This window comes from Botryllus schlosseri, chromosome 6 (genome assembly GCF_051294905.1).
Source record: "Botryllus schlosseri isolate E-star chromosome 6, Bs_hap1, whole genome shotgun sequence".
NCBI classification, from domain to species: Eukaryota; Metazoa; Chordata; class Ascidiacea; order Stolidobranchia; family Styelidae; genus Botryllus; species Botryllus schlosseri.
In genome coordinates, this window is record NC_137241.1 from 19,949,756 (window position 1) to 19,977,098 (window position 27,343).

Consider the following 27,343-nt stretch of genomic DNA (forward strand, 5'->3'; position numbering starts at 1 on the left):
TGCTCCGAATATGACCTTTTTTCAAATTGGCTCTTGTTGTGGAGATAATCCATGGCGATATTTTGACCAAAATCTCCCAGTTTCGCGGTAATGACTAGATATAAAATCGGCTCAGTCGTATTATAAAGTTTAGGAAATCAATATACTTGTTATTTTTACTTACAGAAGACTCTTTTCAATCAAAATACAGCAAGACCACTACATTTAAGGGTAACAGATTTATAGTAGTTGCAGATCTTCACGGATATCTACATAAGTATTTACCTAGATATTCAAATAACGGGGCATGAATTCAATCAGTCAACCACCTATTGTAAATTTGAAATCATCAGTTGCAACACAATATTATTGATATATTTTAAATCTAAATTGTTTTTTTTGTAAGATTTTCGCCTGTAAGCTATTTACTGCAGTTTCTTGAAAGGTTCCAGCAATGGTTTGACATAATATGTTCAATTGTTCATCTCATCCGCCCTAATATCTTTCTTTCGTTGTTCTGATGTCATGGTAGAACCTCTCCGTTGCTAATCAACAAGATGATCCGGAAATATATCAAGATTTCTGAACAGGAAGTGAACTTTTATTCTCATGTTTGTGCTCAAGTGTTCGATATACAGAGACGATTTTTAGGACCAACTGTTTGTGGCTGGGTGATTTATGATCATCTAAAAAGTTTAATTTACCTCATATTAGAAGAAATTGCATTTAGTGAACTCCTTCCTAATGTGAAATTGGAATCTTTAATCGGTGTTCGAATACACCAGATACCAGATTTAAGGTTCTCGTTTGATAGGGTTACTAGGTATACCAACTTTGGTGACTCAGCGGAAAATTATCTAATTACCAGTCAAAAGAAAGGAGACGCATATGAGTACTTTAGTTGAGCTGTCCTAGAACAAATTGTATAATTTTATACTCCTTTTTATTCTTAGTAGAATTAGCAATTGACATATAGGAGAATATGTATTTCCATTGTGCAAAAGTACAATTTTTAGGCTTGACAAACTGTTTTTTGACAAACAAATATTTCGCATCATGTCATGTTAATATTGATAGATTGACTGAGAATTGGCATGAGGGTTCTTCATCGTCAATTGGATATTTATGCGCACTATAAAATTTGAAAAAACTGCAATTTTCTTCGTACCTAGTGAAATATTTAAGGGTAAATACAGTAATTTTGGGCTTTTTAGGGGTGTAAATATCTTCTGACAAAGAGTCAATCCGACAAAACTAATATGATATCCGTAATCAGCAACCTCACGAACCCCCAAAACGTCTCTCAGATGTTCTGCCTTAAAAATAAATTTTCAATTTGGTGACCAGTGTAATTAAACAAATTCGGGCGTGCCGTTGGTATAACTTACTTCATATTATGTTGTTATTTTGTTACCTCTTGTCCGCTATATAGTCGAAAGATATTGAAAGTAAGCACACGGTTCAAAATTGGTATTTCTTCACTAGAAAATAATTTTTCTTTGATGGATGGTATTTGTCCTGTGGGGTGCAGATTGCGACGACATGATAATTCGGCACGAGCGATTTAAGCACCTATGGTCAATTAGACTCATATATATCGAATTTTACCGTTAACATAAGGGCAATCCTCTTCGGCTAAGGTTTTCTCGCTGACGATGTTATTGGCACACTTCTCGGGGTCCCATATTGGCCGGAATTCCATATGTCTTCGTGCATCCTGGCGTGGTAATGGCCGGCGCCGAAATTCCTATTTCTATATTCTATAATTATGCGTATTTTTTTCGTGGGGGAGTCGTCAAAACATGATGTGTAATTTATTTTCATTCACCGAACTAATTTAGGGCATCCTTTGAGCTCGCTCCCCGTCCATTGGGGGTTTGGGTTGCAGCAGTTGCGGTCTTGGTAGGAGGTCAAAGTCCAGTCGGTCTTTTCCGGACTTTAGTATTGGAAATATTTCGCGATTTCGCGACTATAATAAACCATATAATAATTGTCTATGGTATATTCAGGGTCAAATCAAGGTAGTTAGAACAAAAAGCGGGTACAGTCTTATACACTGTGGTTCGAACCAGATGTACACCTCCTGAATTCACATCTGCGATTCGCAATACGGGAAAAGTATGGTATTGGATTTTGTTTTAGTGCTTTGTGTGACCAAGTAGGTCAACTGCGAATGGGATGCATATATCTGCTCACATTGAATTTAGTACTGAACCCAGTTATTAATTTTAACATGAATGTATTCCAAACAAAACAACTCATATTTTACAACGTTCATGTGAGGTTGTGGACCACAACACTATATATAGTATCATCCTTTATGATACGATTAAGAAATATGCTGACGATTTAATTTTGTAGCTTTCAAATACAAGCATATTTAGTTATTCATGTACAAGGGGATCTCACTCTCAAGAGTGATATACAGTGCCTCATTCGATTTCCACACGCTGTGCGCTGCAGGATATAATACCTAGTCTGAAATATTTTGTGGGAAATAACTCTAGCAAACATGACGGTAATGTTTTAATGGGAAATTGGCGATCTAAAAGTGCGCGCAATTCATTTTACAATAATTATAATAACCCACTACATTTATGAAAACATATGTAGCAAATGTCGCCGCGTAGTGCGACCAAAAATTTCGAGATGTGACATGGTTTGTGGAATGTTAATTTGCTCTGAATACTGATTAAGGATATGTCCTACTACTGCATCATCTACTGCGAATCCATTTTTCTTCAGCCCCCCCATATCGTCCCCCTGAGCCCAGCGCCCCCATATCGCCCCTGAGCGTTTCCGCCCCCTTCAAAATTGCCAGCGCCCCTTGGGGGGCGCTGGAGGCTAAGTTAAGAACCACTGCTGTACAGGTAGAGTAGGGTTGTTAAAAAATAAACTTTTTTTTCCAAATCTCACTCGCCTAATGACTAGATCGTTGTCCGAGAAAACGATGCACACCAAATTTGACTCAATTCCAATCAGTAAAGGCTGTGCAATCTTGAATTGAAATTTTTAATTTATTATTGAAAATTAAAAAAATTTCAAGTTTTTCTGTCAACCCTATGAAATTGCTGAGCTGTCTTCAAAGACGATGCAAAGCAAATTTGAGTCAATTCCGACTTGTAGAAGCGGAGTTATTCGAGTTTTTAATTGATAATTCTCGGATTATCCTTGATATCCTTTACAAAGGTTCGCGTTCACACGAACCCGAACATTTCAAAGGTTCATTCCATCCCTATGTGCTCATATGGTATACACATTTATATTTTCAATTGCTTCAATAAACACAATTCGTTGTGGAGACGAGTGGTATGGATTTGGTGCCTGTGTCTTACCATCCGCCGCCGTGGTGAGTCGAGCTAACGAGACAAAACACAAATATGAAGCTCCGTCCGTCGAGGAAGAATACGCAGTAGCATATTAACGCAAGCCTTTCCGACTCATATCATAAGAAGATAGTAGAGCACACAAAAGCCTGTGATATAAACAATTATGCGCGTTTGGGCCCGGATTGAAATAAAGGTATGGTCTACTCCAGAGATCTCAAACACGCGGCCCGAGACGGCATTTTCGAATTTCAAGTATTCATGTGTCATATATCTTTTTGGATATGAGAACTAAAAGTTCACCCTAAAACTACTGTAAAAATTACTGAAATGTCAACAACATTCACTATCACATCACTTTTAAAAGCTACCGTGAGGTAGGAAATCAGTTATTACGTCACATTCCTAGTTAATGAAGATGAAACATGACCCGGTGTGATGATTCGTGACTGATTTTTTCCGTGTCAAGCGTGAGTAGTACGACAGTGAATTACATTTTCACGATGTTTTTTGACTGCCTGTGTGCAACTGCAAGGTCCATTCCAATAAGGCCTACTTGGAAATTATACATTGTATATCCCTATTATTGATGCCGCGGCCCGCGGTGTCGTCAAAAATCAAGAAATTTTCCCGCGAGCACATCTGAGTTTAAGACCTGTGGTCTACTCTATATAAACATTTCCTTTGAAACGTTAAATTGATTGCATGGTTTTTATGTCAGCAATTTCATGCTCAATTCAACCAGTGCGGTATACAAATTAAGCGACTGCTTCACAAGAGAAACGTTTCAAGGTCGAAGTCTGTAGCCCACTCGAAACCACGTTATCACCATCAGTTGATCTCAATCGGTCGTTACTTACCTTTTTCCGGCCATCGCCCATTTTCTTACATTTCATAGTCTACTTCTCACTGACGTTCAGACGCCAATGTTTGCTTTAGCATCGTCAGTCGTATTAACGAAAATGCACCTCACACCTTTTCGGGTTTTGAAAGCACTTGCCGAAGTGACGCACGCTAACGTGTCGCATTGCTCAATTGTCATTTTTATTGCTTCGCATGCTCATGTAGGCAGACCGTATGTAACGTTTTAGATTCCTTTGAGTGGTCAGGCCCGTGACCCGAATTGAGCTTGACACCCTGGCGCTATAATATTGACCCATGCATAAATTGCATATACGTGCTCATATTGACCGGTGAGTAATGTGTTGTCTTCCAGCATCTGCGGCTCGTAATTATTCATCTTAGGGACATGTTCGTGACTCACGGTAAGACTATACATTACTTTTTAAATAGCAGCTTTTGAAGCCACATCTCCGTAGCCCAGTCGAAACCACCCAATAAAAACATTCAACAATTGTCATTCGTTCTTATCATTTTTTCCGGCGTTTCTTTTCAGAAATATTCATAGTCTTGTACGCCCAGATGTCATTGTTTATGATGGTATCGTCGGCCGTAACTACAAAAATACTACGTCATTACATACGGTAAGGACAGTTGGACACTTACGAAATGAGGAAATCTGTCTGCGCTATATTCCTTGATAACACTGGTCTACACAAAATTTCAGGTTTGGGTTTTGACAACTGATTTTGGCTAATTTTAGGGCGCTGAAGCCGAAAACGACCTCAGATTTTCTCCATCACATCACGTTTTTGAGATATGAAATATCCCTAATTAAAAAAAAAAAAATTTGACCCCCTGTCTGTTGTCAAAACAAGGAATTCTGATGCAATAAACACTGTTTTACCTGCAATAATCTAGCTTTAATTAGCAAACAAGCATTCTATATTAGATTCACACAAATATTGCGTTGTCTTTAATAAAATTCTATGTCCCGGAATAAAAAATAGGCATGCAAAAGAGCAACCATAATAAAATCAAAAGATACATTATGCTGACGAACATGTCGATAGGAAAGTAACTAGGTATTATCTGAATTATAGCCTAGAGTTCACACAATATGCACATAGTCATTCCAATGGAGTGCAAAAATTAGACAGGGACTTGGCAGAGCGTGCAAAGAAACAGTCAAAAAAGAGCTTTCATAAAATATGAACTCTTCACTTATAAGCTTCAAAATGCTATTTTGAGGGACTTTCTTTTACGAGCAGAATCTGGAATTTCTCTTTTCCAACTCAAGCAATAGTCGGCTATCATATGAAAATCCAGGAACAGGTGGCGATATGTCCTTGATATCGTTGCTCGTACCGGATTTTCACTGGTATGAGAAATAACTAAATCTATAAATCTCACAGACCTTGATAACGTGCCTCCATACTTTTAATATCTTGGCGGAAACGATCACCCTGGTCTTCACAAACTATGCCAAGGTGTTCTGGTAACTCATTCGAATGGCTCTTCAAATCGTTAAATTTGATGCTCATCCTGCATCTCTAATCTTCAAAACTAAGCGGTAGCTCCCTTGAAGATATTTATAATTTTCTGCTTTTTTCCTAAAAAACAGCACCGAAAGCATTCCAAGTTCTAGCCTCGAATGGCAACATTGATTATATACAAGATTTTAATCCTTCAACGATTGCCTAATTTGAGGTCCTTTGAAAATCCCCGTTCTTTTTTTTTCTCTTCACTGAGACCGGAAAAAGCATAACATATATCCTTAAAACACCTCCCTTCACGACCCAAATCATTTACATATTGTTTCATGACACAATGTTTGATGTGAAGAGGAGTCAAAAGGATATTTTTGATATCAACAAACTGTTTACGTATACATTTTTGTCTCCGGGCGTCAAGGTGAGCCTTGGAGGTCACTCTCATTTGTTCCAGTGCTGATCCTTAGCTCTGCTGTCTCAGTAGCATAGGAAACATGGGTATTCGGTGTAGCTAATATGTTGTCCCAGCAAAAAGTTCACCATTTTCGAATCTAGATAGATGAGCCAGCCATGGTTATGGTACTTCAACTTTTCGATAACGGTTTTGATATTTTGATACTCTTTTTTCATTATTCATTGTGATAAAAAGTCACGCTTGCACCAGCTTTGGGAGTTGCTCTTTTGCATGCCTATTTTTCATTCCAAGGCATGAAATTTTATATAAGACAACGCAAATTTGCTTGAATTTAATATAGAATGCTTGTTTGCTAATTAAATCTGGATTATTGCAGATAAAACAGTGTTTATTGCATGAGAATTCCTTGTTTTAAGAATAGAGGGGGGTCAAAAACTGATATTTTTTTAAAAAAATTAGGGATATTTCATATCTCAAAAACCTGATGTGATAGAGAAAATCTAATGCCATTCTCGGATTCAGCGCCCAAAAATTAGCCAAAATCAGTTGTCAAAATCCAAACATGAAAAATAAAGTTGGAATTTGTAGACCAGTGTAATAATTGTTATATCCATTCGAGTGATAATATTCGGAACTCCACATACCGCAACCCTGCTCGCTGTTCGAAGCCGGAACAAATCCATCAAGACAGACGCAAGTCCCGTTGACACATCTCATGTTGGCCGCACAACTGACTCCAGTGCACGCATCTATTTCTATAGGAAATCATTGTTTGTTCAAAGTTCAAAAGCATTGATCATCGAACAGTAAACGCGGTGCAGGCGCAAATTTATGTTGGATAATCACTTACTGCAAAATCCTTCGATGAGCTCGTATCCCGTCGCGCATTCGCATTCGCATTTGCATTCGCTATTATTCGGACATTGCACGGAGGCGCACGGGTCTAGAATGAAACGGTTAATTCAAACTATTATCCGAAGTTATGTTATGGTAACATAGAAAGTGCATGCTGTAAATACGTTTCGTGTCACCGTCAATGACTGTTGTCGGCCATTGTATACCATATATCACGGTCTGCCTCAGTGGGCCGCATCGCACCGCATCGCACCCGTTCGAACTCGAATTCGAGTCTGAAGAATCTTACGAGATTGATCAAACAGGGAATTTCTAGTGCGGATTTGTAGCAACTGGTCTTGAATATATCACGTTTAAACGTTTAATCCCAAAGTCAGCGACCTGCAGTCAATAGTACAGTGAGAGTGTTTGTTGATTACTCTTGAAGCTCAAGATCCCCGCCTTTCCCCTTTCAGAAATGGCATGATGTTTTTATATTATAAAGGGCTGTTTTAAAGAAGAAGCGGTGGAGATCGAAGTCCGGCCTGGTTCTTTCAGTTCAAACATCCAGGCCGTGTTATTTTTGGCATATGCCAAAACTGCCAAAAATAACTTATTTTTGGCATTTTTCGATTTTTATTTTTGGCAGTTTTGGCATCGTACTCTAAATAGGTAGTTTCAGCCTCGAATTAGTCACAACAACGCTTTATTTGGGCTAGTTTGTCAAAAGACACCACAAAATGTGCAGCAACCACGTATAATCAGTAGGGATGGTGTGAACCTCTGAAAGGTTCAGGTTCGTGTGAACGCGAACCTTTTTGAAAGGTTCTGTGTGAACACGAACGTGAACCTCGTGACGTCACGTGACGTCATATTGCTAATTCCAACTCTATCTTTCAATGAAATGATAGCCTGTACACGATAAATAGCGAAGACTCGGCCCACATATAATGCCACAATGCAGAAGTACATACCGGCGTTTTAAACGTCGCAAAATGTATCAACCGCGGTAATCGAAGGATATAATAATTGTATAAAATCAATACATTCCGTCGCTTTGCCAACAATTTCGACGAGGACTTACCAAGGAATATATAAGCTTACGCCTTAACGGTCTTAGCCAGACCGGACAATGTGTTCGGAGTCTGAGCGTTGCTACATTGATATTGAGCAGAGTGTACAACGGGTTTCTATACTTGCTACCGATACCACAAACAACAACAAGTTATGCAGCAGTAGCAAGCACCTTAATCGCACGGATTTGGTTTTAATGATACAGTAAAGACATGAAGTCAAGATTGACCCCGTACGCCCGTTCGATTTTTTACATCAGAAGTCGATATTAATGTCATTGATTGGTTGAATAAGCATCATTCGCTGACTACGTATATCGCTCGTGATGTAGTCTGATTGCGGGTCAAGCTCACAGCAGAGAGTCAATAAATATTTAAAAACGGAAAGCTGGCTATTCCGAGAATATTTTTGCAAAAAAACAAGTAAAACTTTTAAGGTTGTCGAGGTGCATGGTGCATGCTCGTCTAGTGTTGATTTTTATACTGCCAGTACCACGCATGGAGTGGCCCGTAGTTGAAATGCAATAAATTTGAGCCAAAGATCTTATAATGGAGTGAAAATTACAATTTACCAAAAGGTTCACAGTGCAGAACCTACCAAGGTTCTGTTGTGAACGCGAACCTCTAAATTTTCGAGGTTCACACACAGAACGCGAACGTGAACCTCACGTTCACACCATCCCTAATAATCAGTGCCAACAAACAATAAGAAGAAGAAAAAACTTAACGATTTCATACGTTAATAATATCAAACGAAACCACAAAGTGTGCAGTATCCAGCGGAATCGGTGCCAATAAGCAAAAAAAAGAAAAGCCTAAACAAACACGCTCAATAGCTGATTGTTACAGCTGTGAATATACTTAAATCGTTTGCACTGTAACAGTGCTTCCAAACTCAGTGTCGTCTCCAAGTAGAGACTTATGAAGAATGTGATTGGAGTAGGCTGACTCTGGATCTCCTCTCTCAACTGGTACGAAACAAGAACTCCAAATGGACGAATATCTTATTAAAATACCATTGAAAAATTGCTGGTAATATCCTGGTAAGACCAAATACTCCAGTAAATAAAACAATAAATGAACAGATCAACAACAGCAAAATAAAGCTGGCTACTCTCACCACGTCGCTCACGTAAATGAACACACGTGCGCTCCGAAGCAGTATAAGTGGCGAGTGAGCCATAAAGAAAATAATATCCACCGTGACACTCAGGTCAGCTAAGTTTCTCCCAAATTCATTTCTCGCCCAGCGAATCTTGGAAATATCGGCTTCAACAGTAGCCGTTGAGGGAAAGAATGTTGCCAGTCATCCACAAAAGGTGTTCAGAGCTTCAAGATCTTTGGAGGGCCGAACCGGATTCCATGCATCTTTAAAAGAGATCACTTCGCCAGTACCATCGATCTCATCGCGGAAAGAATTTTCTTCCCGATCCTTTTCCAGGAGTTTCCAGTGTTGTCTCTCAACACAATCTATTTAGTAGCCCGACTATCATTTCTCCTTCAGTCTACCGATATATTTTCGGAGGACTTTCGTCACTTCAGGTGGCTTCAATATTACCAACTCGCATGGAAGAGTCCTGGGACGGTTAGCTTGTTTAAGAACATTGATGCAACAAGACTGTCCGGCAAAAACGAGACTACGCAGCTCAGAAATAGCCAGACAGTTTGTTGCGTCACAACGTTCAACTCGATTACAATGCAAAAATCGTGGTTGAATTTGGGGGTTCCAGTTCCATGGGAAGAATATAATTTATATTTTAATAATCAGTACTGAGGCAGCTTCTCATTGATACCCGTTTTATCAAATTTAGCGCTCGACAAGCCGGTAAAAAATGGTCGTAAAATTAATTGCCTTTGGACAAATGGAAAGTATGACGTAAACCAAATACAGTCAGCCGTTCAATCTCGCTGTGCCCACGCCATTTAGGACACCATGCTTTCACCCCTAATGGGTGGGCTGGACCCAGATTAAGAAACCTGCCTTTCACAAACGCTCTTCTTGCTTGTAACGCGGTCCTGTTAACACAATACCGCGAAGGAAATACACTATTTGGCAGGCCGTGTTATTTTTGGCATATCCCAAAAATTACTTATTTTTGGCATTTTCAAATTTTTATTTTTGGCAGTTTTGGCATCTTGCTCCTGAAATGCCAAAAATAACACGGCCTGAACATGACTATCGGAATTAACCGGGCTTATCAGGTTCTAATTATACTACTGCACATATCACGGGTTTGAATCGCGTCGAATGACTTCTCGCTTATCATCGACATGGAATTGCTTGCTCTCTTCATGATTGGGTGTAACCTTGCTCGGATGCGGACATAAAATTATCGGATTCGAGCTCAATGTTTAGAACCTTCTCTTCATCTCCGTAATTGACAATACCATATAGAGCTGGATTGGGCGTTATTATGTTGCTTCGTTCCTTCGGTGAATTCACTGGCAAAGGCTTTGGTAGGTCAATTGAAACGACTTTTATTCAACAAAAATACACAAACAAGTTTCCTGCCGGTCTGCAAAATATATTCGAATAATCAATTTCTATCCAAAAATCAATCATTTTTTGATTTTTCACACCAGTGAAAATCCGGTACGGATCAGGATGACGACGAGGGGCCGCAAGGTCTTAGTACACAGTCACCAGAAGAACTTGGATGCTTGTCGATTAATGAGAGAAAATGAACATAATATTTTGAATTCATTAGGAAGTAAGAAACGTATTTTTTCGCATGTGTCGTAGAGAGAGTGCATTATGTATTTGGGGCGTGTATCGCAAATTTAAAAGTAGCAACTCCTTTCTGGCAAGTTATATCTGAAAGCTATGGAGACTTTTAATGCGAATTTCCGAAAGTGCAAATAAAAGCCACTTGGTAGTATAATATGTAGTAACGTGACTGACGGTCTATCTCAGTGGTTCCCAAACTTTTTCGGCGTGAGGGCCAAATTTAGAATTTCAGAGTACGGTCGGGGCCGCACGAATACTATGGCTACGAAACAGACCCAAGCAGTCATCGTGGCTATTTCGGAGTAGTTTTATTGCCCTGACGAGATTTCAAAACTGTACACTGTTTACCGCTACTTATCTGCTGCATTGGGTGTCCGTTGAGAGAAATTTCTTTAGTTTCATGACTGAATCGGTCAATATGATCGGGAATTGCATGCATTGCTATCAATTTTCATCCTGTCTCCGTTCACGTAAACTGATTTACCGGTAGAGCTGAGTGAGGTGTGTTTGAAAAGGTATTGGCCCCCTCAATAGTAATTAAACATCTCCGGGGGTATACCCGTTGGCAGGAATGTAACAGCACTTCGTCAGGACCCCAGGCTCCCATAGGGTGATAAACGGAACCCGCATCACGTTGTTCGCTTTTTCCACAAAATTAAAGTTGTACTGGTTAGTGAGACAGCGTGAAGCGCGAATATTTCGATAATTCATGATAAAATCAGTAAATAAGATCGGGAATTGCATGGTTGTCCTCTTTGCCCACGTCATCAGATTTATTGGTAGAGCTGAGTGAGAAGTGTCTTTGGAACTGCAGACTCCGTAAAAGTAAACATCTTCGGGCGGGCGGACCCTAGGTATGACTTCTTTACTTACATGATGTTATTTCGTGACCTCCTGTCTGCTATATCAAAAAATGTAGACTTGTTCAAACCTACTAAACTGAAAGATCACACGATTTCAGATTGGTATTTCCTCACTAGCATATAATTTTCTTTCCTGCGGGATGGTATTTGTCTTGTGAGGTTGAGATTGGCAAGACAAGAACATTCGGCGCCAGTCATTTAGGCACCCATATGGACAATTTAACCTATATGTATTTTGTATATATAACGAATTTTTTGGTATTTCGAAGTTTTTGGTCAGCATAAAAAGAGTCCTTTACGGCAAGGCTTTCTCGGTGCCGATCGTTCTGACACACTTCTTGGAGTCACATGTTACATGGCCTAAAACTTTATATGTCTGGGTGCGTTGTGATGCGGTCATGACCAACGCTGATATGCCCATTTCTATAAATCTTGCGTATTTTTTTGCAGGGGGGTGGGTGGAGAGTACCCAATAATCAAGATATGTGGCGAATTGAAATCGCGTACTGAGCGAATTTTTGTTTTAAAAGTTGCATAGATTTTCAAAAAAATACTCTATAATTTATGCTAACTCACGAAATAATTGTGTTCCCCCTTCGAGCTCGCCCCCCTCAATTGGGAGGGTTTAGGGTGCGACAGCTACGGCCCTGACCATAGGACTACTAATTATGCTGCTTTTAGCTGGCTAAGCAGTATGTATTTCGGCGTATTCAACCGCGAGTCACTTGTTGCACATCTAGTTATCTTATGGTTACCATACGTCCTCTTTTAAGATGATTTGTCCTATTTTTCGTTTTTTTCAAGTGACCTCGTAGGACGCCCAAATGTCTTCTTTTTTGTGATTTTTTCTTTTTTCTTTGAGGATTTCGGTTACATATAGCGGCAAATTCGACTGATATACATCAAGTCGGCACTGTGGGAACGCTACGGCGGCTATTTCGGGAGCTGGACCGAAAAGTTTTTTTCAGTCAACCACCTGTTACTGTGAAAGAAAAACTGTATTTTCCGGGAGTTGAGCCTCTTCTTCTTATTTAGTCAAGCGACCACGAAGTGGGAAAAATTTACCATTTTTTCAGGATTTCCCTCCGATTTTGAAAGTTATCAATACCTATTTATATCTATAGCTACTGCCCGCTCAACTGGAAAGTTAGGGCACATTGCATTGAAACAGCAATGACATAACGTTTGCAATCTATACTCACAACTATCCTATAATTCTATAATTAAAAACTACAGAGGCCAAGCCAAGCAAGAGTATTTTATAAATATAAATTTTATTTTTTGTCATAAATCAATTCCCTAAATTATTTTGGGGCCGCATGCGGCCCTAGGGGCTGCACTTTGGAATCACTGGTCTATCTAATACTATAGGGTTACCATATTTTGGAATCGGGAAAGGAGGACACTTTTACCAAATCAGAAAAGCTAGTTGATCAAGACTGAAAACAGACGATTTTGCTATTTTTGCTCGAAAATTTGTTGAGTTGACCAAAATAAGGTCACCACTTTCGTTGCCGTAAAGGAGGACGCTAGTGGACGCACGTGGACGCTAAATAGGGTGTGAAAGCACCAAGATCTAGATCAGTGGTTCCCAACCTTTTTCGACTCATCGCCCCCTTTTCAAACTCCAGACCGATCATCGCCCCCCAAATATTGGGAACCGAAAAATGGGCATACAGACTGAAATCACCGGCGAGTTGACGAAGAAAAAAGGTCAAATTTTCGGCTCGACCTCGAAATTACACTTTTCCAGCCAAATTTTGGTGAGTTGACTAACAAAAAGGGTGATTTCTCCGACTTGATTCCAAAAGGACCGTAACAGCACTTCGTCAGCCTCCCCAATACGTTGGTCCATCCTCCATAGGGCGATAAAGCCAACTTCTGCACCCTTCAGACTCAGACCCAACTCCCCCCTTAACTCTGTACGGTAACTGTACCGCTAATTCTCAGCACAAATTTTTGGACTCTTTAGTTAGTCGGCTTAATTTGCGCGAAGCGCGAAAAATTTCTGTCATTCATGATTGAATCGGTCAATATGATTGGGAATTGCATATATATTGCCGTCCATTTTTCATCCTCTCTTTGCTCATGTATTCAGATTTACCTGTAAAGCTGAGTGAGGTGTCTTGAAAAATATAAAGCCCGTAAATAATAATTGAACATATTCGGGCGGACCCGTGGGTATAATGACTTCGTTACGTAATGACATTTCGTGGCCTGTCTGTTATGTCAAAAGATATTCAAATCGCCCATACGTACTAAACTAAAAGACGCACACGATTTCAAATTAGTATTTCTGCACTGGCAAATAATTTTCTGCGAGATGGCATTTTTGTTGGGTTTTGATTGCCAGGACAGAAACATTTGGCGCCAGCCGTTTTGGCGCCCATGGACAATTATATATATATATATATATATTTACCTATTAGACTACTTTGGTGGACAGTCCTGTTTTGAAGCAGTTGGGCGACAATTATCGCCAACAGAAGGAGACAAGCTAGGCGTCTGGAAATAACTCGATTGGTTTTGGAATATCGATTCCGCGCTTTGTCACTGGTGATTTGCGGTTTATATCGCAGCGTTTAGAATATACACGAAATGTCCTCCAACTGCGGTCGCCCTAATTTTTCCCAACTTTTGCAATATCTAATAGACCACTTTAGTGGACATTTGTTACTTAGGGAGACAATTCGCCATTTTGAATTACCAGACCATGACCATTGCTGTTACTGAACTAAGGTGGACATTGACCTCGTATTATATGACAAGGTTCGGGAACCAGTTTCGTCAAAAGAGTCATTTACCAATGACAATCACTTTTGACGTCACTATTTGAAATCCACGACGTCATCCTTGTACGATATCGATGATCGCGATATATAATTCGCCGTTTGTTTGTTTTTTATTCATGGTGTTTTGACTAATTTGGTAGTTTTAGAGTATGCCTATATTCATTTTTTGATTCCGTATTCACCGACTTCTAGCACAGCCCACTCCTAGGCTTTTATAAATCACCGCTTACGCGGATCACATGACGACGAGGAGCCTAGATAAACCTCCAACACTTGGGTAGGAATTCTCGTGTCGTCCTCAGCCGGACTCGAACCAACAACCCATTGGTGTTGCAGGTGTGGATTATACCAATGACCACGCCATTTCACCACGCACATATTTGCGTTTGAAAACTGCTGTGAAAATACGGAACATGTGTCTCTATAAGAAGCTACAGTTGGCCATGCTGCAGATTAGATCACCAGTTCTCTACGGCTAGTATGCAAATAACTACGACATTCAATAGCTACCTTGCTGCGATAGCAGATCTCAGTTACCATAAAATAATAAATATATTCATTTATTATAATCGACCCTAATATCCATCGGAAGCTTTTTGTTTCATGGACTTGGAGTGTATTAGCAGGTATAAGGCAATTTTCGGCTTAACGTAAGGCACACTTTTTGATCAATTATTACTAGTGCTGCAAGACAGAAACCTTCGAATAAAGACCACTTTAACATGTCTCTACCTCCTATCTCAGACTCTCGTCATGTTATAGCCGCTTCAAATGGTTACGGATTAGCTGGAAATTAGTCCACTTCATTAAAATAACTCCATTAAAGGGTGGTGGGATAATTTTTTGAGCTGACAAGCAGGTAAAATACGGGTAAATATATTTCTCCAGTGATAGTAACATGTATTTTTGTCGGACCAATTTAGATTTCATGAAATCAATCCCAGTTATGCAGGGCACACCGATGTCTCTCTGTCTTGATTCGAAGTTTTTACTGATTGCAAAGTCGCCATTCCTAAAATCTCATCCACAGAGACATCAATTGCATTCCTCAGCAACTCAGCGTTCGAATATTTCTCTGCCACTTGACATTGACTGATCCAGGGCGTAAATGATGCCGATTGCAATTGAGAATGGGCTATGCCAATGAATGGTATTTATGAGTTGAAAAAGCATTTATGGTACTTCACTTAGGCGTTGATACTAGAGCTGTGTATGTGCTGGAAACTTTGCGAGCTTCAGGGAAACTAAATGGTAACCCACTGAGCTTATAAAGCACATTAGATATTTTCTGGTCTTTCAATATCACCAGAACCCCCTTCTTGTCATAAAGTAATAAAAAACATTGGTGATTTAACACGATATATGGATACAATTAGTTATTAGATGGTATTCACCGAATGTGGAGGATGACATGAAAAAAGGACGATGACTTTTGATAGGAATAAGATCTGTCACGATGCCAATTAGTCTTATAATCCGCCTGTAAGAGTACTATAGGAGTGCTGCAGAGCAAATGATAGAATATCATAAATATCAAATTGTAGCGTGAAGGAATCCACCTTGGACCGATAAAGAATATAGATATTGACTATCTCTTGAAAAATATATTTACCCGTATTTTGCGTGCTTATTGTGGTCGTGAATTTCAGTGTGTAAACTACTCTATTGGAAAATTATCTCACCATCGTTTTAACGTGTCTATTTCAATGAAGTGGACTAATTTACAGCTAATATGTGTCATCAATTTATTTCATTTACTGGCGATGTAGGCCCTTGTCAAGATCAAAACAAGTCCAAAAGACATCCCTGCCTCTTCAGGCATAAATGAAACACGATTTTTGGTCATGTCGGTGTGACGAAATTGGTCACCGTAAATACTATTATTTCAAAAATGACCGAAATTTCCATTTGACTGGCCTCGGCTTCTCTACGCAGCGGGAAATCCAGCAAACCTAACCGAACATTCGCCGCATTCATAGACACGCCTAGATCTCCAATTCAATCATGCTCGCTAGTGAGAGCGTGGCGAGATAGCGTATAGTGGAATAATCCACAACCGCAAGACCAGCTGGTTGCGGTTTCGGGTCCGACCGAGGTCGACTCCAGAATTTGTGCTAAGGTAATAAAGGTTTATCTCGGCTTCTACGTAGCATCTCATTCATTGTCTTATGAAGGTAAATATGCCATAAAAAACACCGGCATGGTGTAAAATGTGAAAAATGTAGTCGAGCACCGTGAATATCAAACAATAACGACCAAAATAGTTGGGGTACGCTATATTGCGGCGTGAAAATTGCTTTCATGAATCTCATCGATCTGATATCGTCTATGTTCACTGTTCATACTTTCGCAGTTGAAACACATTAACCTAGATTTACCTGCTCGGAGTCGAATGAATCTTCACTAATCTATACTAAAACAGTCAGAGTGGGTTTGTTGATGCAGTCATCCACCAGTAAAACCAGATTCGAAATAGTGAAGTCATGTAGCCTAATATTGACCTTGATACCGATAGATTTCCTTCATGTGTAATTTCGTAACTAAAGCTATATTTGTCGCCAATACTACGTTGAATACGCGTTTTGTAAGGTATCATAAATGTTACGGGTAATAACCCTGCCCGATCAATTATAATTACAATTATCAACATGGCCAAAGCGTCAAACCCTGTATAAACCAATCCCAACCTATCTTCATTTCGAATTGCAAACCTCCTTGATTACCTTGGCGCTTGATGGGGTCATCATCATTGTAACCGAGGTATTGCACGCGACGTAATATGATTTAATAGGCTCCAGGCTCCGCCCATGTCTGCAGGCCTGTGCTTCAAATCCCGCACTGATCATAAATGTCATAAAAAATAATTCCGGATTCCAGCCATTCACTTATTAAATTGTCAGCTTACTCTAAAAAAAACACTGCACACCAAATTTGGTTCAATTCTAACAAGCATAGGACTCCGCAGATCAAATTAGAATTTTTAATTTATTAGGTAAAATTTAAAAAAAAATCAAATTTTTCTGCCAACCCCATGAAATTGTTGAGCTGTTTTCAAAGACGATGCAAAACAAATTTGACTCAATTCCGACCAGTAGAAGCGGAGTTATGTGAGTTTTGCGATTATAATCCTCGGATTATCCTGGATCGGTGGATCATCCGAGAAGTTCACGTTTTTCATACGAGGGCTATCCGAGGTTCCGTCTCGGTCGTTCACACCACTGGGCCATACGAGGTACCGCTGCGTTCGTCTTCGGGCCCCGCGTAGACCGATACCCGATACGATCGTATCGGACTTTCAGCCGACTCGGGATCGGCCTTCAAAAAACAGTGTATAGCGCTTTTTTCACAGTTTTTTTAATCACCGATTTCTCGCCAACCGAATATCGTAGCCGGATAAATTTGGTACCGGCAGACGCGTAATTCGATTACGATTCCAACGATGCCCGGGAAATGGGGCTGGGACGCGTAGAAAAAAGTTTTCTTCCAAAAACCCGTGATGGTACGCCAATACGGGTTACGCAATTGGTTTTTCGATGGGTCGGTATCAGAACAGAGATCGAAATACCGATCGACAACCGCTGGTCTAAGGGGTTCGACAGAGTTATCCCCGTTTTCCTCTCGTCGAACTGAACGCGATGATATCCGATTCAACGGCTTGGGACCCGGGGTTGGCCCGGTATTGGCGTTTGAAAAGTCGGTTTTTGTCTCCCAAAGGCTACCGAATTTGCAGAATATACAGATCGATCAGTAGCTTAGGAATAGCCTACTTTTATCACAAAAAATTTAACATGCCGCCTTTCTTACAGAGATAGGCACAATTCACAATGTTGAATTAGGTCGATGACTTTAGTATTGTATACGTACGCGCGACCAATTGCGTGCCATCAACTGGTAAGGTCTCATGTCCGCTGTCACCGAGTGATTGAGAGATTAGTTTCAGCGTATTAGCAGGTTATTGTAAATGGACGTTACTTTGGACGATGGACTAGCAGATGATGTAGAATGATGCAGAAGATGTATTAGCACCTCATGGCCCTAAAGTTTCATGACAAGTATATTAGCATGAATCCTATAAACACGAATCTTATAAGAAAAGTTTAAGATGCAAACATGCGTGAATGAGTTACTTCCCAATCAGTGTTTTCATCGAACGATTCGTTCTGCGTATTGAAGAGTATTCCACATAGCTGCTGAATTCTGCGTACAATAGCGTATAGATTTGGATCGCCACGCCGACTCCATTTCCATGACAAAAAGTGAGTATTGAATATAGAACGCATTTCTCTTCTGTTGTGTTATATTTCACGCGAACGGGTAAATACTGGACAGGACAGTCGCCAAACGGATACTGCAGCCTATGATCTTTCCCTCACTAATTCAATTCATGTCGTAATAGATTTTCACTTCGTAACGCGCTTTCTGATACATTTTTAAACGTCTATGTGAGTAGCAACGGATTCAGAATCCTCCTTGATAACGTGTTCACATAACTCAATTAGTAAAATGTTGACTGCCCGCTCAATATATCTGAGAATATTTTGATCGCGTAACGTTAACTTTATATTGTTTCCCGATTAATTTCAAATAATTCAACTAGATACTGATAAATATTGATATTGATAAATCGTATTTAAACGCTGTGTGAGGGAGCATATAGTTACGATAACATCTGCCTTTTCGTTTTATTGATTCGTTGTAAAATTCAGTGTGTGGCCTATTGTAAAGCTCAATCTTGATGAGGCAACTTATCATGTTGCATTTTTGTTTTGCAATTTACTGGAGTTGTGTATCATCTCCAAACGTGTGTACTTTGCATGTAGTTAACAATTTGGCATTACATCGCTGCCTTGTTTTTCAGCCACTGCAAACAATCGAGACGTTAATGTAGCTGGGAAGACACTCCAATGAATTTGCCGTCACGCAATTCTGTTCAATGCGTGACCGATAAGTGCCTGCGGAGGCTTCATTATAACCAGACGCAAATGTGAATATCACTCCCTAGTCTGCCATAATGAGCAACGATGATGACGTTATACCCTCTGATCACTTCAACATCAGTCATTCAATATATGTAATGTTGCCCTTGCCTTGACTTGAACAGACGGGGGCCGTAATCGATACCCGAATCAGACTGCTTCTTACCTTGTTTTAATATAAGGAAACTAAAATATCTGTACCCATGGAAAGTATTAATGTAACGCATATAACGTAGGATTGTGGGTTTGAAGCCTATACTGAGCTTTGTAACCGGCGCTTCATGCGAATCCGACACTCTGAGTATTTATAGCTGATACCACAATATGTTTGATAGCTGTTTGATTTGACATTCTCCTGTCGCAGCATTGTGACGTTATGAAATGCCAAACAAGTCAACTAATTAACTATTTGCACTTGGCTGCTTTCCAATCCTATATCGCCACATTTCAGCCTGATCATCAATATTTGTTTATGTTAGCTTTGCAGAGTCATTTTATCCTTGTATGTGATGACGAATAAACCAGCTCGATTTTTCAATCAACACTGCTGCATGGTATGAGCGGATGACATGAGCTACTTCAGTTGAATTTATTGTTAAACGTACGCTGGGTTGATATCACACGTTTTCAACTATGCGTTTCTGGTGACGATGATAGGGTGATTACAATCATTTATGGAATTGCTACAAACTTACGAAGGTATGGAAAGCTGATTGAGGTCACATGGTCCGTAGGCCGAGAATTACGACGAGATACATTGTTATCATTAGCACGTGTTACTTCGCAGACGGTAAAGCAGTTTCTATGGCGATGCTAGTCGGTGCTAGCAACGAAACTGGTGTGGATGCGGAAAGGGGATGATTACACCCGCGGCTATATTAGATCACATTTTATATTCATCTGCGTTGACTACTGCACTCCGAGCAATATATTATTCTTGTATAGGGAAAAGACATTAATCCAGTGACTGTTACATAGCATCACGCCTCACATTGATACAATCAAGAATCATATATCTATCCGGTGACCGCCAACTTTGACCGAATGTAGCACTTTTGACCTATGTAATTTCAACTCAGATGCGACCACGTAAAATTTTGTATAATTAATGATTGATTCGGTCAATAGTATTGATAATTGCGTATATATTGCTATAAATTTTGTATCCTCTCAGTCCACGTAATCAGATTTACCTGTAGAGCTGAGTGAGGTATTGTCTAGGAATATTCAGGGCACGTAATTAATAATTGAACAAATGAACATAATCGGGCGGGCCCGTTGGTGCAATTACTTAGCTACACATGCAAGTCCAATGACTTGATATATTTAATTCGTTGCCGAAATGGATGTGGCAATGCCTCGTACGTTGGAGAAACTGGTCAACCACTCCATAAGAGAATGTCAGCATCGACACGACATTTCTAAATGCAACAGATCGAAGCCTGTCGATGAGCACTTTTCGTCAGCAGGACACTAAGAAAATGATATGATAATCAACGTGTTGGCCGGGAACATCGAGAACTCAATCATGCGCAAGGCCACAGAACAAAAATACATCGACATATTTAACATGTTCCATCAAGGGCTAAATATAGATCGAAGCTCCATGTCACATTACACCATGCGAAGCTGCAGTTGATATATTCAGCGGGTGTGCATTCAATTACTGTAAACACTCTATCAAATCTCATTTTCAGTTCCACAACTTGCTGTAGCCGTTTAAAATATGAACTTCGAGTTTCCTGTTTATGACGTCATAAATGTACACATTTTTCTGATCTGAAAGTACTTTTGTCTATGATGTCACAATATGCGTATATGTTTGGATTCAAAATCTTTTGCGTTACTTTCACTTTAACACCTGATGAAGGAGCGGCGCTCCGAAAGCTCGTATAATAAATATATTTATTACTTTGCAAGTGGACGTTAGATAAGGTGTGAAAGCAACCAAGATCTTATTATTATCTATATCGTCTGCTATCGGTTCAACGAATTACTTAGCTACATGTTGTTATTTCTTGACTTCATGCGCGCTATGTAATCAAAAGATATTGAACTCGCCTATATGTAGGCTACTAAACTAAAAGAAGCACACGATTCAAAATTGGTATTTCTTCACTGTCAAACAATTATTTGGGATGAGATGTCATTTGTCATGTGAGGTCCAGATTGTCACGACATGAATATTCGGCGCCAGCAATTTAGGCACCCGGACAAAGACATTTTTATAACGAAGTTTACGGTCTACATAAGGGCAATCCTCTTTCGGATAATGCTTTCTCGCTGACGATCTTTTTGGCACACTTCTCTGAGACCCATGTTGGCCCAAACTTCATATGTCTTCATACATCGTGGCGTGTTAATGGCCAACCCTTAAATGTCTACTTCCATAAATGATGCGTATTTATCGTGGAGGAAGGGTGGCTGATAATCAAAACATTTATCTACATGAAATCGCGCCCAGCGCGAGAAAGATTAAAAAGTTGCAAAAACTTTCAAATATAGAGCGTATCATTAATGTTCTTCCACGAAATAATTTTCGACACCCTTCGGCACCCCCTCCCAAGTGGGGTAGGATTATCTGTGTGTGGCGGAACTGATGGAAGGAATGGGGGGGGGGGGGGGTAGCATAGCAGTGCTGCGCGCCTCTGTTTGATCTGTAAATCATGATTTCAATCTCCGGGCGGGTTAGACCTAAGATTCGAAAACTGGTATCCACGGTATCCGCTGGTTAGGATAAAAATAAGTTTGTTCGCTTCCTCTCTCACTCTCTCTCTCTCTCTCTTTCACTCTCGCTCTCTCTTGAGCATTTGCAAGGGAATCCTTTCTTATTTGTACGATCAGAACAACAACCCTCCTCGGTTTATCTTGGCTAATTCTTTGACAAAGACATGGCTTTGCGAATGCCAGAAAAGTGAACTGTGAATTGCAAGGATAGGCAACTGAAACACAGCTGAAGAGATCAAAATAGAAGCCAATCACCTTGACCATTATTAGGCCGAGATGGATGCTAGATTGAAAGCCGTGCTTGGTAGTTTCAGCATTATCCTCTCTGTTCAATATGTCGCAATGCATCTTTTGTACCGCATTGTACATTGTCTGGCTTGAGCGGAAACAATAATTTGAGCTAAATTAGAAATAAAAGTAGGGGGTCCGCGGAGGCTCGCGACGGTCCAAAAGGGGTCTGCAAAGACAGAAGGGTTGATAATCACTGACATAAAGTATATGCCTTCTGCTCACAACTGACAGAGCATCTTCAAGCGGTCTTGACACAAGCAAATCAACGACCTATCAGCTCGACATATCGGGTGCGGGACATACTACAGAATATTTATCATGCTATAACCAATACATATATTTGATGGAGTTATATTAAGGTAGAGCAGTGATTCTTATTAACAATATGTATCACGCGTGTTAAACAACAACATGTAACAATGATATAATGCCTTTTCGCCTTTGCTAAGAGCTAACCAGGGCCCAATATTAGGAGTCGACATTAAAATCGTACGACCCGCGGCGTATACCAAGATCGCAACTAGACTTTATGTCGAGTCATCTCAATGGTAGTCAGCATTTTTTATGTCGCCATTTTTTAACACAGTGTATAAAGGCTTAAAATCCCTATATATGCTGGGATGCTCTTAACTGAGTAATTCCAAAAGAAAAACTATCATGTATGCAAAGCGGTGTCATTTTATACACGCGAAAAGTGGAAGAAAATCCCCCCTATTGGTTGTCGACTTAATGCCACTTTTCAAAATACGGGGTTTATACAGGGGTCAAAATGTCGCCATTGTAACTCGAAATTCCTGCTACTTCCTGGGTTGATTTCTTTTGTAAGGGACAAATGAGGGACCAATAACAGTGGTCCCAAACGGATTTGCTTGACAGACGATAACAACTGAGGGAAAAATGTCGCCAAGAATTAGGGGGACACAAAATTGCCTCCCAATTTTTTTCGTCCCCCAACTGCCACAAAAATAAGTACGATTGTCTCCCAAAGTAGCCTAATAGGTAAATATATATGTATAATGTATATAGTATATATATCGAAGTCGGTCAGCATAAAGGCAGTCCTTTTCCGCCAAGGTTTTCTCATTCTGGCACACTTCTCGGAGTCGCGTGTTACATGGCCTGAAACTTTATGTCTTGGTGCGATAATGGCTGACGCCGAGATGCCCATTTCTATAACCCATGCGTATTATTTCTTGGAGGAAGGGTAACCAATAAGCAATGAATATGTTACCACGAAATGGCGCGCAGCGCGAAATTTTTTGGAAAAAGTTGCCTTAATTTCCAAAATAATACTTCATAATTTAATTAATGTTAATGGGGCTGTTCCACTTCATTTTGAACACGCGGTGGCGACAAAGGTAACTCGACCCAAATCAGTTTTGTTGCTATATGCTTTACTATGGGAATGGACTAAACATGGACCGAATTTCGTCTCTTGGCGTACAACGAGGATGGTGAAAGTATCCATATCCATATAAATCATCCATATGGATATCAAATAACTGTTAGCCAACGAAAATGAGGCTATTTCTTATCGTCTTGTCCTCGTGCTGGACATTGGCACCCTGGCAGGTTGCAGCTTACCGGTACATTGCTGTAAATTTTCCGAGAGTCGTTGATATGGCAAGTGTTATATGCCTCATTGTGTAAGGATGACGGTCATTTGATCGCAGAAGATGCATCAATTAGAAGCAAAAAGTTATCAGGAGGATGGGTTCCGTTTACGAAGAAGAGGTATGGATGCCTTGTCCTCTCCTGGCGAAGTAGTCTGCAGAATATCATTTCACCAGCATGATTTATCCTGATTCCGCTGCAGTAAATCAGTACCCCCATGAGTGTTGTGTGTTGTGGAAAATTATGCTATGCACATTGTACATTTGCTGCTGTGAGGTCCTACAACATATAAAAATCATGCGTTTGAATTACAATGAAGCTGATGAAACTTCAGTCAAGGCAGCCTCATCTATTCTGTTTTCAATGAAAGAGGTTGCAGAAGAGACGTCAGTGTCAAAAGCTGTTGCAAAAGAATGAACCGTACAAGTCATTAGTCACGGCATCTTGTTCTGACAATTCAGCAATTCGGAAAAGGGAATAGCTGAATCTACAGAGATTCACCCGTTATTGAAAGAAGCATACTCTATAGTTGATAGTGTAAAGCAACCATCATTCCAATTAGAAATCCTGAACACTCATCACTGTCGGATATTGAAAGCGTGGCGTCATTTGTGTACTTCCAACTGAAAGACTTGGCAATCAGGCTTAGTTGTAAGACAACTACGGGAACTACCGTATCTCATATTACTTCAACAAAACAGGACTATTGTCGGTTGCTCACTACATGGACTCTTATTATACGTATCTGATTATCTGATACCTATTATGTTGGTAGCACAACGAACTTTGCTACAACCTTCAAGATTTTCAAGTACAAACTCTATGATCAAAAATGACCAAGGCTCACAAGCTCATTTTTGTGTTTTACAATTCTTGGATATGGTAATGCTATTTGTATCAATTTGGTCTACACCATGGTATTTTGCTTTTTGTCTCAGTCCCATACATGGGTTTCTCAAATAGCAGGTTGACATTCCTTCTTCCTAAGAATTATGTTAATGTGTAATAATGAGCATGCATAAATCCGTTGCTTAGAATGTTATAATCCAATGTTTATGTGCTTACCATACTATTTATTTTCGGGTCGGGCAAAAAAATATTCGAAAACCGTTGCTTTATAGACTATAGACGCTTGGCGACTTCAGCTTATAACCGTTCCATTTTATTCAACAAAATAACGGAAACAATACAAATGGTACATCGTTTAATTGTCAATGCTCAGAGATGATGAGATCTATAGTTGGTATTATTAGTATTATAACTGCTACAATACTGCTGGTACACTGTTTAATTGTCAATCATCAGAAAGGATGAGATCTAGTTGGTATTATTAGTATTTTATCATTTAAAAACACCAACAGATAGTGATGAGATTGAAGAATAGGAAGGTATTGGAAGGACATGAAGTCTTTCAACCAGACAGCTATTTGGTTAAGGTAATAATATATCTAGAAAGGGTTTGTGTTGAACCCAGTCCAACCTGGTGTAGTATTGGGCTCTAAACGACGAAAATAATAATGATAGAACCATTGCAGTTGGTGATAAGGATAGAATCATAATTTCAGCACTTCCATCACGAGGACAAGACGCCAAGAAATAGCATCATTTCGTCATCTAACAGCTATTTGATATCCAGATGGGTGATTTAAGTTGATATGGATACTTTCACCATCCTCGTTGTACGTCAAGAGACGAAATTAGGTCGATGTTTACTCCAGTCCCATAGTAAAGTATATAGCAACAAAACTGATTTGGGTCGAGTTACCTTTGTCGCCACCGCGTGTTCAAAATGAAGTGGAACAGCCCCATTCACGAAAAAACTGTGGGCCCCCCATCCCAATTGAGGGTTTGGGTGTGGCAGTTATGGTCATGAACACCAATATAGCCATTTCAACGCGCAATCGCCCCCTATCGCCCCCTTCGTCAATTTTCGCCCCCCTATCGCCCCCTTGGCTATTTTCGCCCCCCTGGACCGACAAATCGACCCCTGGGGGGCGATATCGCCCACGTTGGGAACCACTGATCTAGATAATGATTGTTTAATTTATTTGAGTGATAATATATGGAACACCACATACCTGGTCTCACGCAGCCCTGTCCGGTGCTTAGTGCTGGAACAAATCCATTCTGACACACACAATCCCCGTTGACACATTCCATGTTGACTGCGCAGCTTACTCCATTGCATGGATTGATTTCTATAGGTAATCATTGGTTCAATGAATGTGAATTCAATGAAATGTGACGTCATAACAGAAGACTCGTGATATCGTGGTGGCGCCAAATCAAGGTTCCCCGCATGGGATTTGTTTTGGCACCATATTTATGTGTAGAGAGTGATGTGATGTCGTGACAACCTCATCAGGCTTGACCAAAATTTGGACAATTTCAAAAGCTCTGCGTTGTTTAGTCTGGTTCCGTAAATTATTGATATAAAACATTATTGGGCCTGCACACAGGAAAATCGTATTCATTTCGCACAAAGCGTTCGAAAGTAGCAGCTCAAGGGTGAGCAAGCCACGATCCCACTACCGTATAATGCTTAGTTGGCTAGCAAGCAGGAAATCAAGGCTATATGTTTGCAGTAATCATCTATGCTTCAATGATTGTGAGCGCGGCGGCTGGCCTATTGTGTGATCCAATCTGTACAATGAGTCCACTGACGGCAGTGATTTTGTAAACGCGTCATAGAATGCCGAGTTATCAGTAATTTTACAGCTGTGTCCTAATCAATAATGTTTCAGCTGTAAGAGTAGTTATATTAAGTTTAGGCAGGGGTGTCAAACATACGGCCCGCCAGGCAATTTCATCCGGCCCGCGAAGTAATTCTGAGTAGATTGAAAATTGTTTGTATTATTTTAACAAATGTTGACATTTTCAAGAATTACTTCCAATAAATAATACCTCGCGAAAGAAAATATAAATGATATTCATAGGCCACATTATAAATATCCGACAGCGGTGTTGTCGTTCCACACTTGTCAGGAACAAGTTGCTAACCTTAACACCAAATTTCGAGACAAAGACAATGAGTGCAAAGAGAGTTCAGAGTTTTCTGAAAAAATGGACAACAACTAGTTAATCAGAGAAGAGAGAACGCCATTGCGAAAGCGTTATATGCAGGAGAGAATCAGAATTACACAAAAATATAATTCAAATATATGTGATCGCACTGCTGCATCACTTCTAACTGAATTTCTTATTAGTTATTTAATCAATATTAACAGGCAAGATAGAACAAACAAGCAGATACCCAGCAAATCTTGAACTTTTGGAATATCTCACACCCTGGTATATTTAAAAAGTTAGAAATGCAACTTTCGGTAAAACTAACTGCAACTTTCCCAAGATTTAAGTTCAACAGAAACTTGCACTATTTATCATTGGCGGGT

At 39.9% G+C, this 27,343-nt stretch overlaps 1 protein-coding gene and 1 long non-coding RNA gene across 2 annotated transcripts in view; one reads left to right on the forward strand and one right to left on the reverse strand.

The window, feature by feature from the left end:
- Window positions 1-5,711: 5,711 nt before the first annotated feature.
- The window catches only part of LOC145440158 (thrombomodulin-like), a 42,421-nt gene continuing 20,789 nt past the window's right edge, over window positions 5,712-27,343 (reverse strand). The window contains exons 5-8 of the mRNA XM_080317739.1: window positions 26,030-26,149; window positions 6,904-6,996; window positions 6,698-6,808; window positions 5,712-5,758 (exon numbers count right to left, since the gene is read on the reverse strand). Of these exons, the coding sequence (XP_080173865.1) occupies window positions 5,712-5,758; window positions 6,698-6,808; window positions 6,904-6,996; window positions 26,030-26,149 (371 nt within the window). The remainder of the gene's footprint in view (window positions 5,759-6,697; window positions 6,809-6,903; window positions 6,997-26,029; window positions 26,150-27,343) is intronic.
- Window positions 18,278-19,861, forward strand: LOC145441414 (uncharacterized). The gene is made up of 2 exons (XR_013915820.1): window positions 18,278-18,599; window positions 19,202-19,861. It is a non-coding gene; the product is annotated as an uncharacterized LOC145441414 (long non-coding RNA).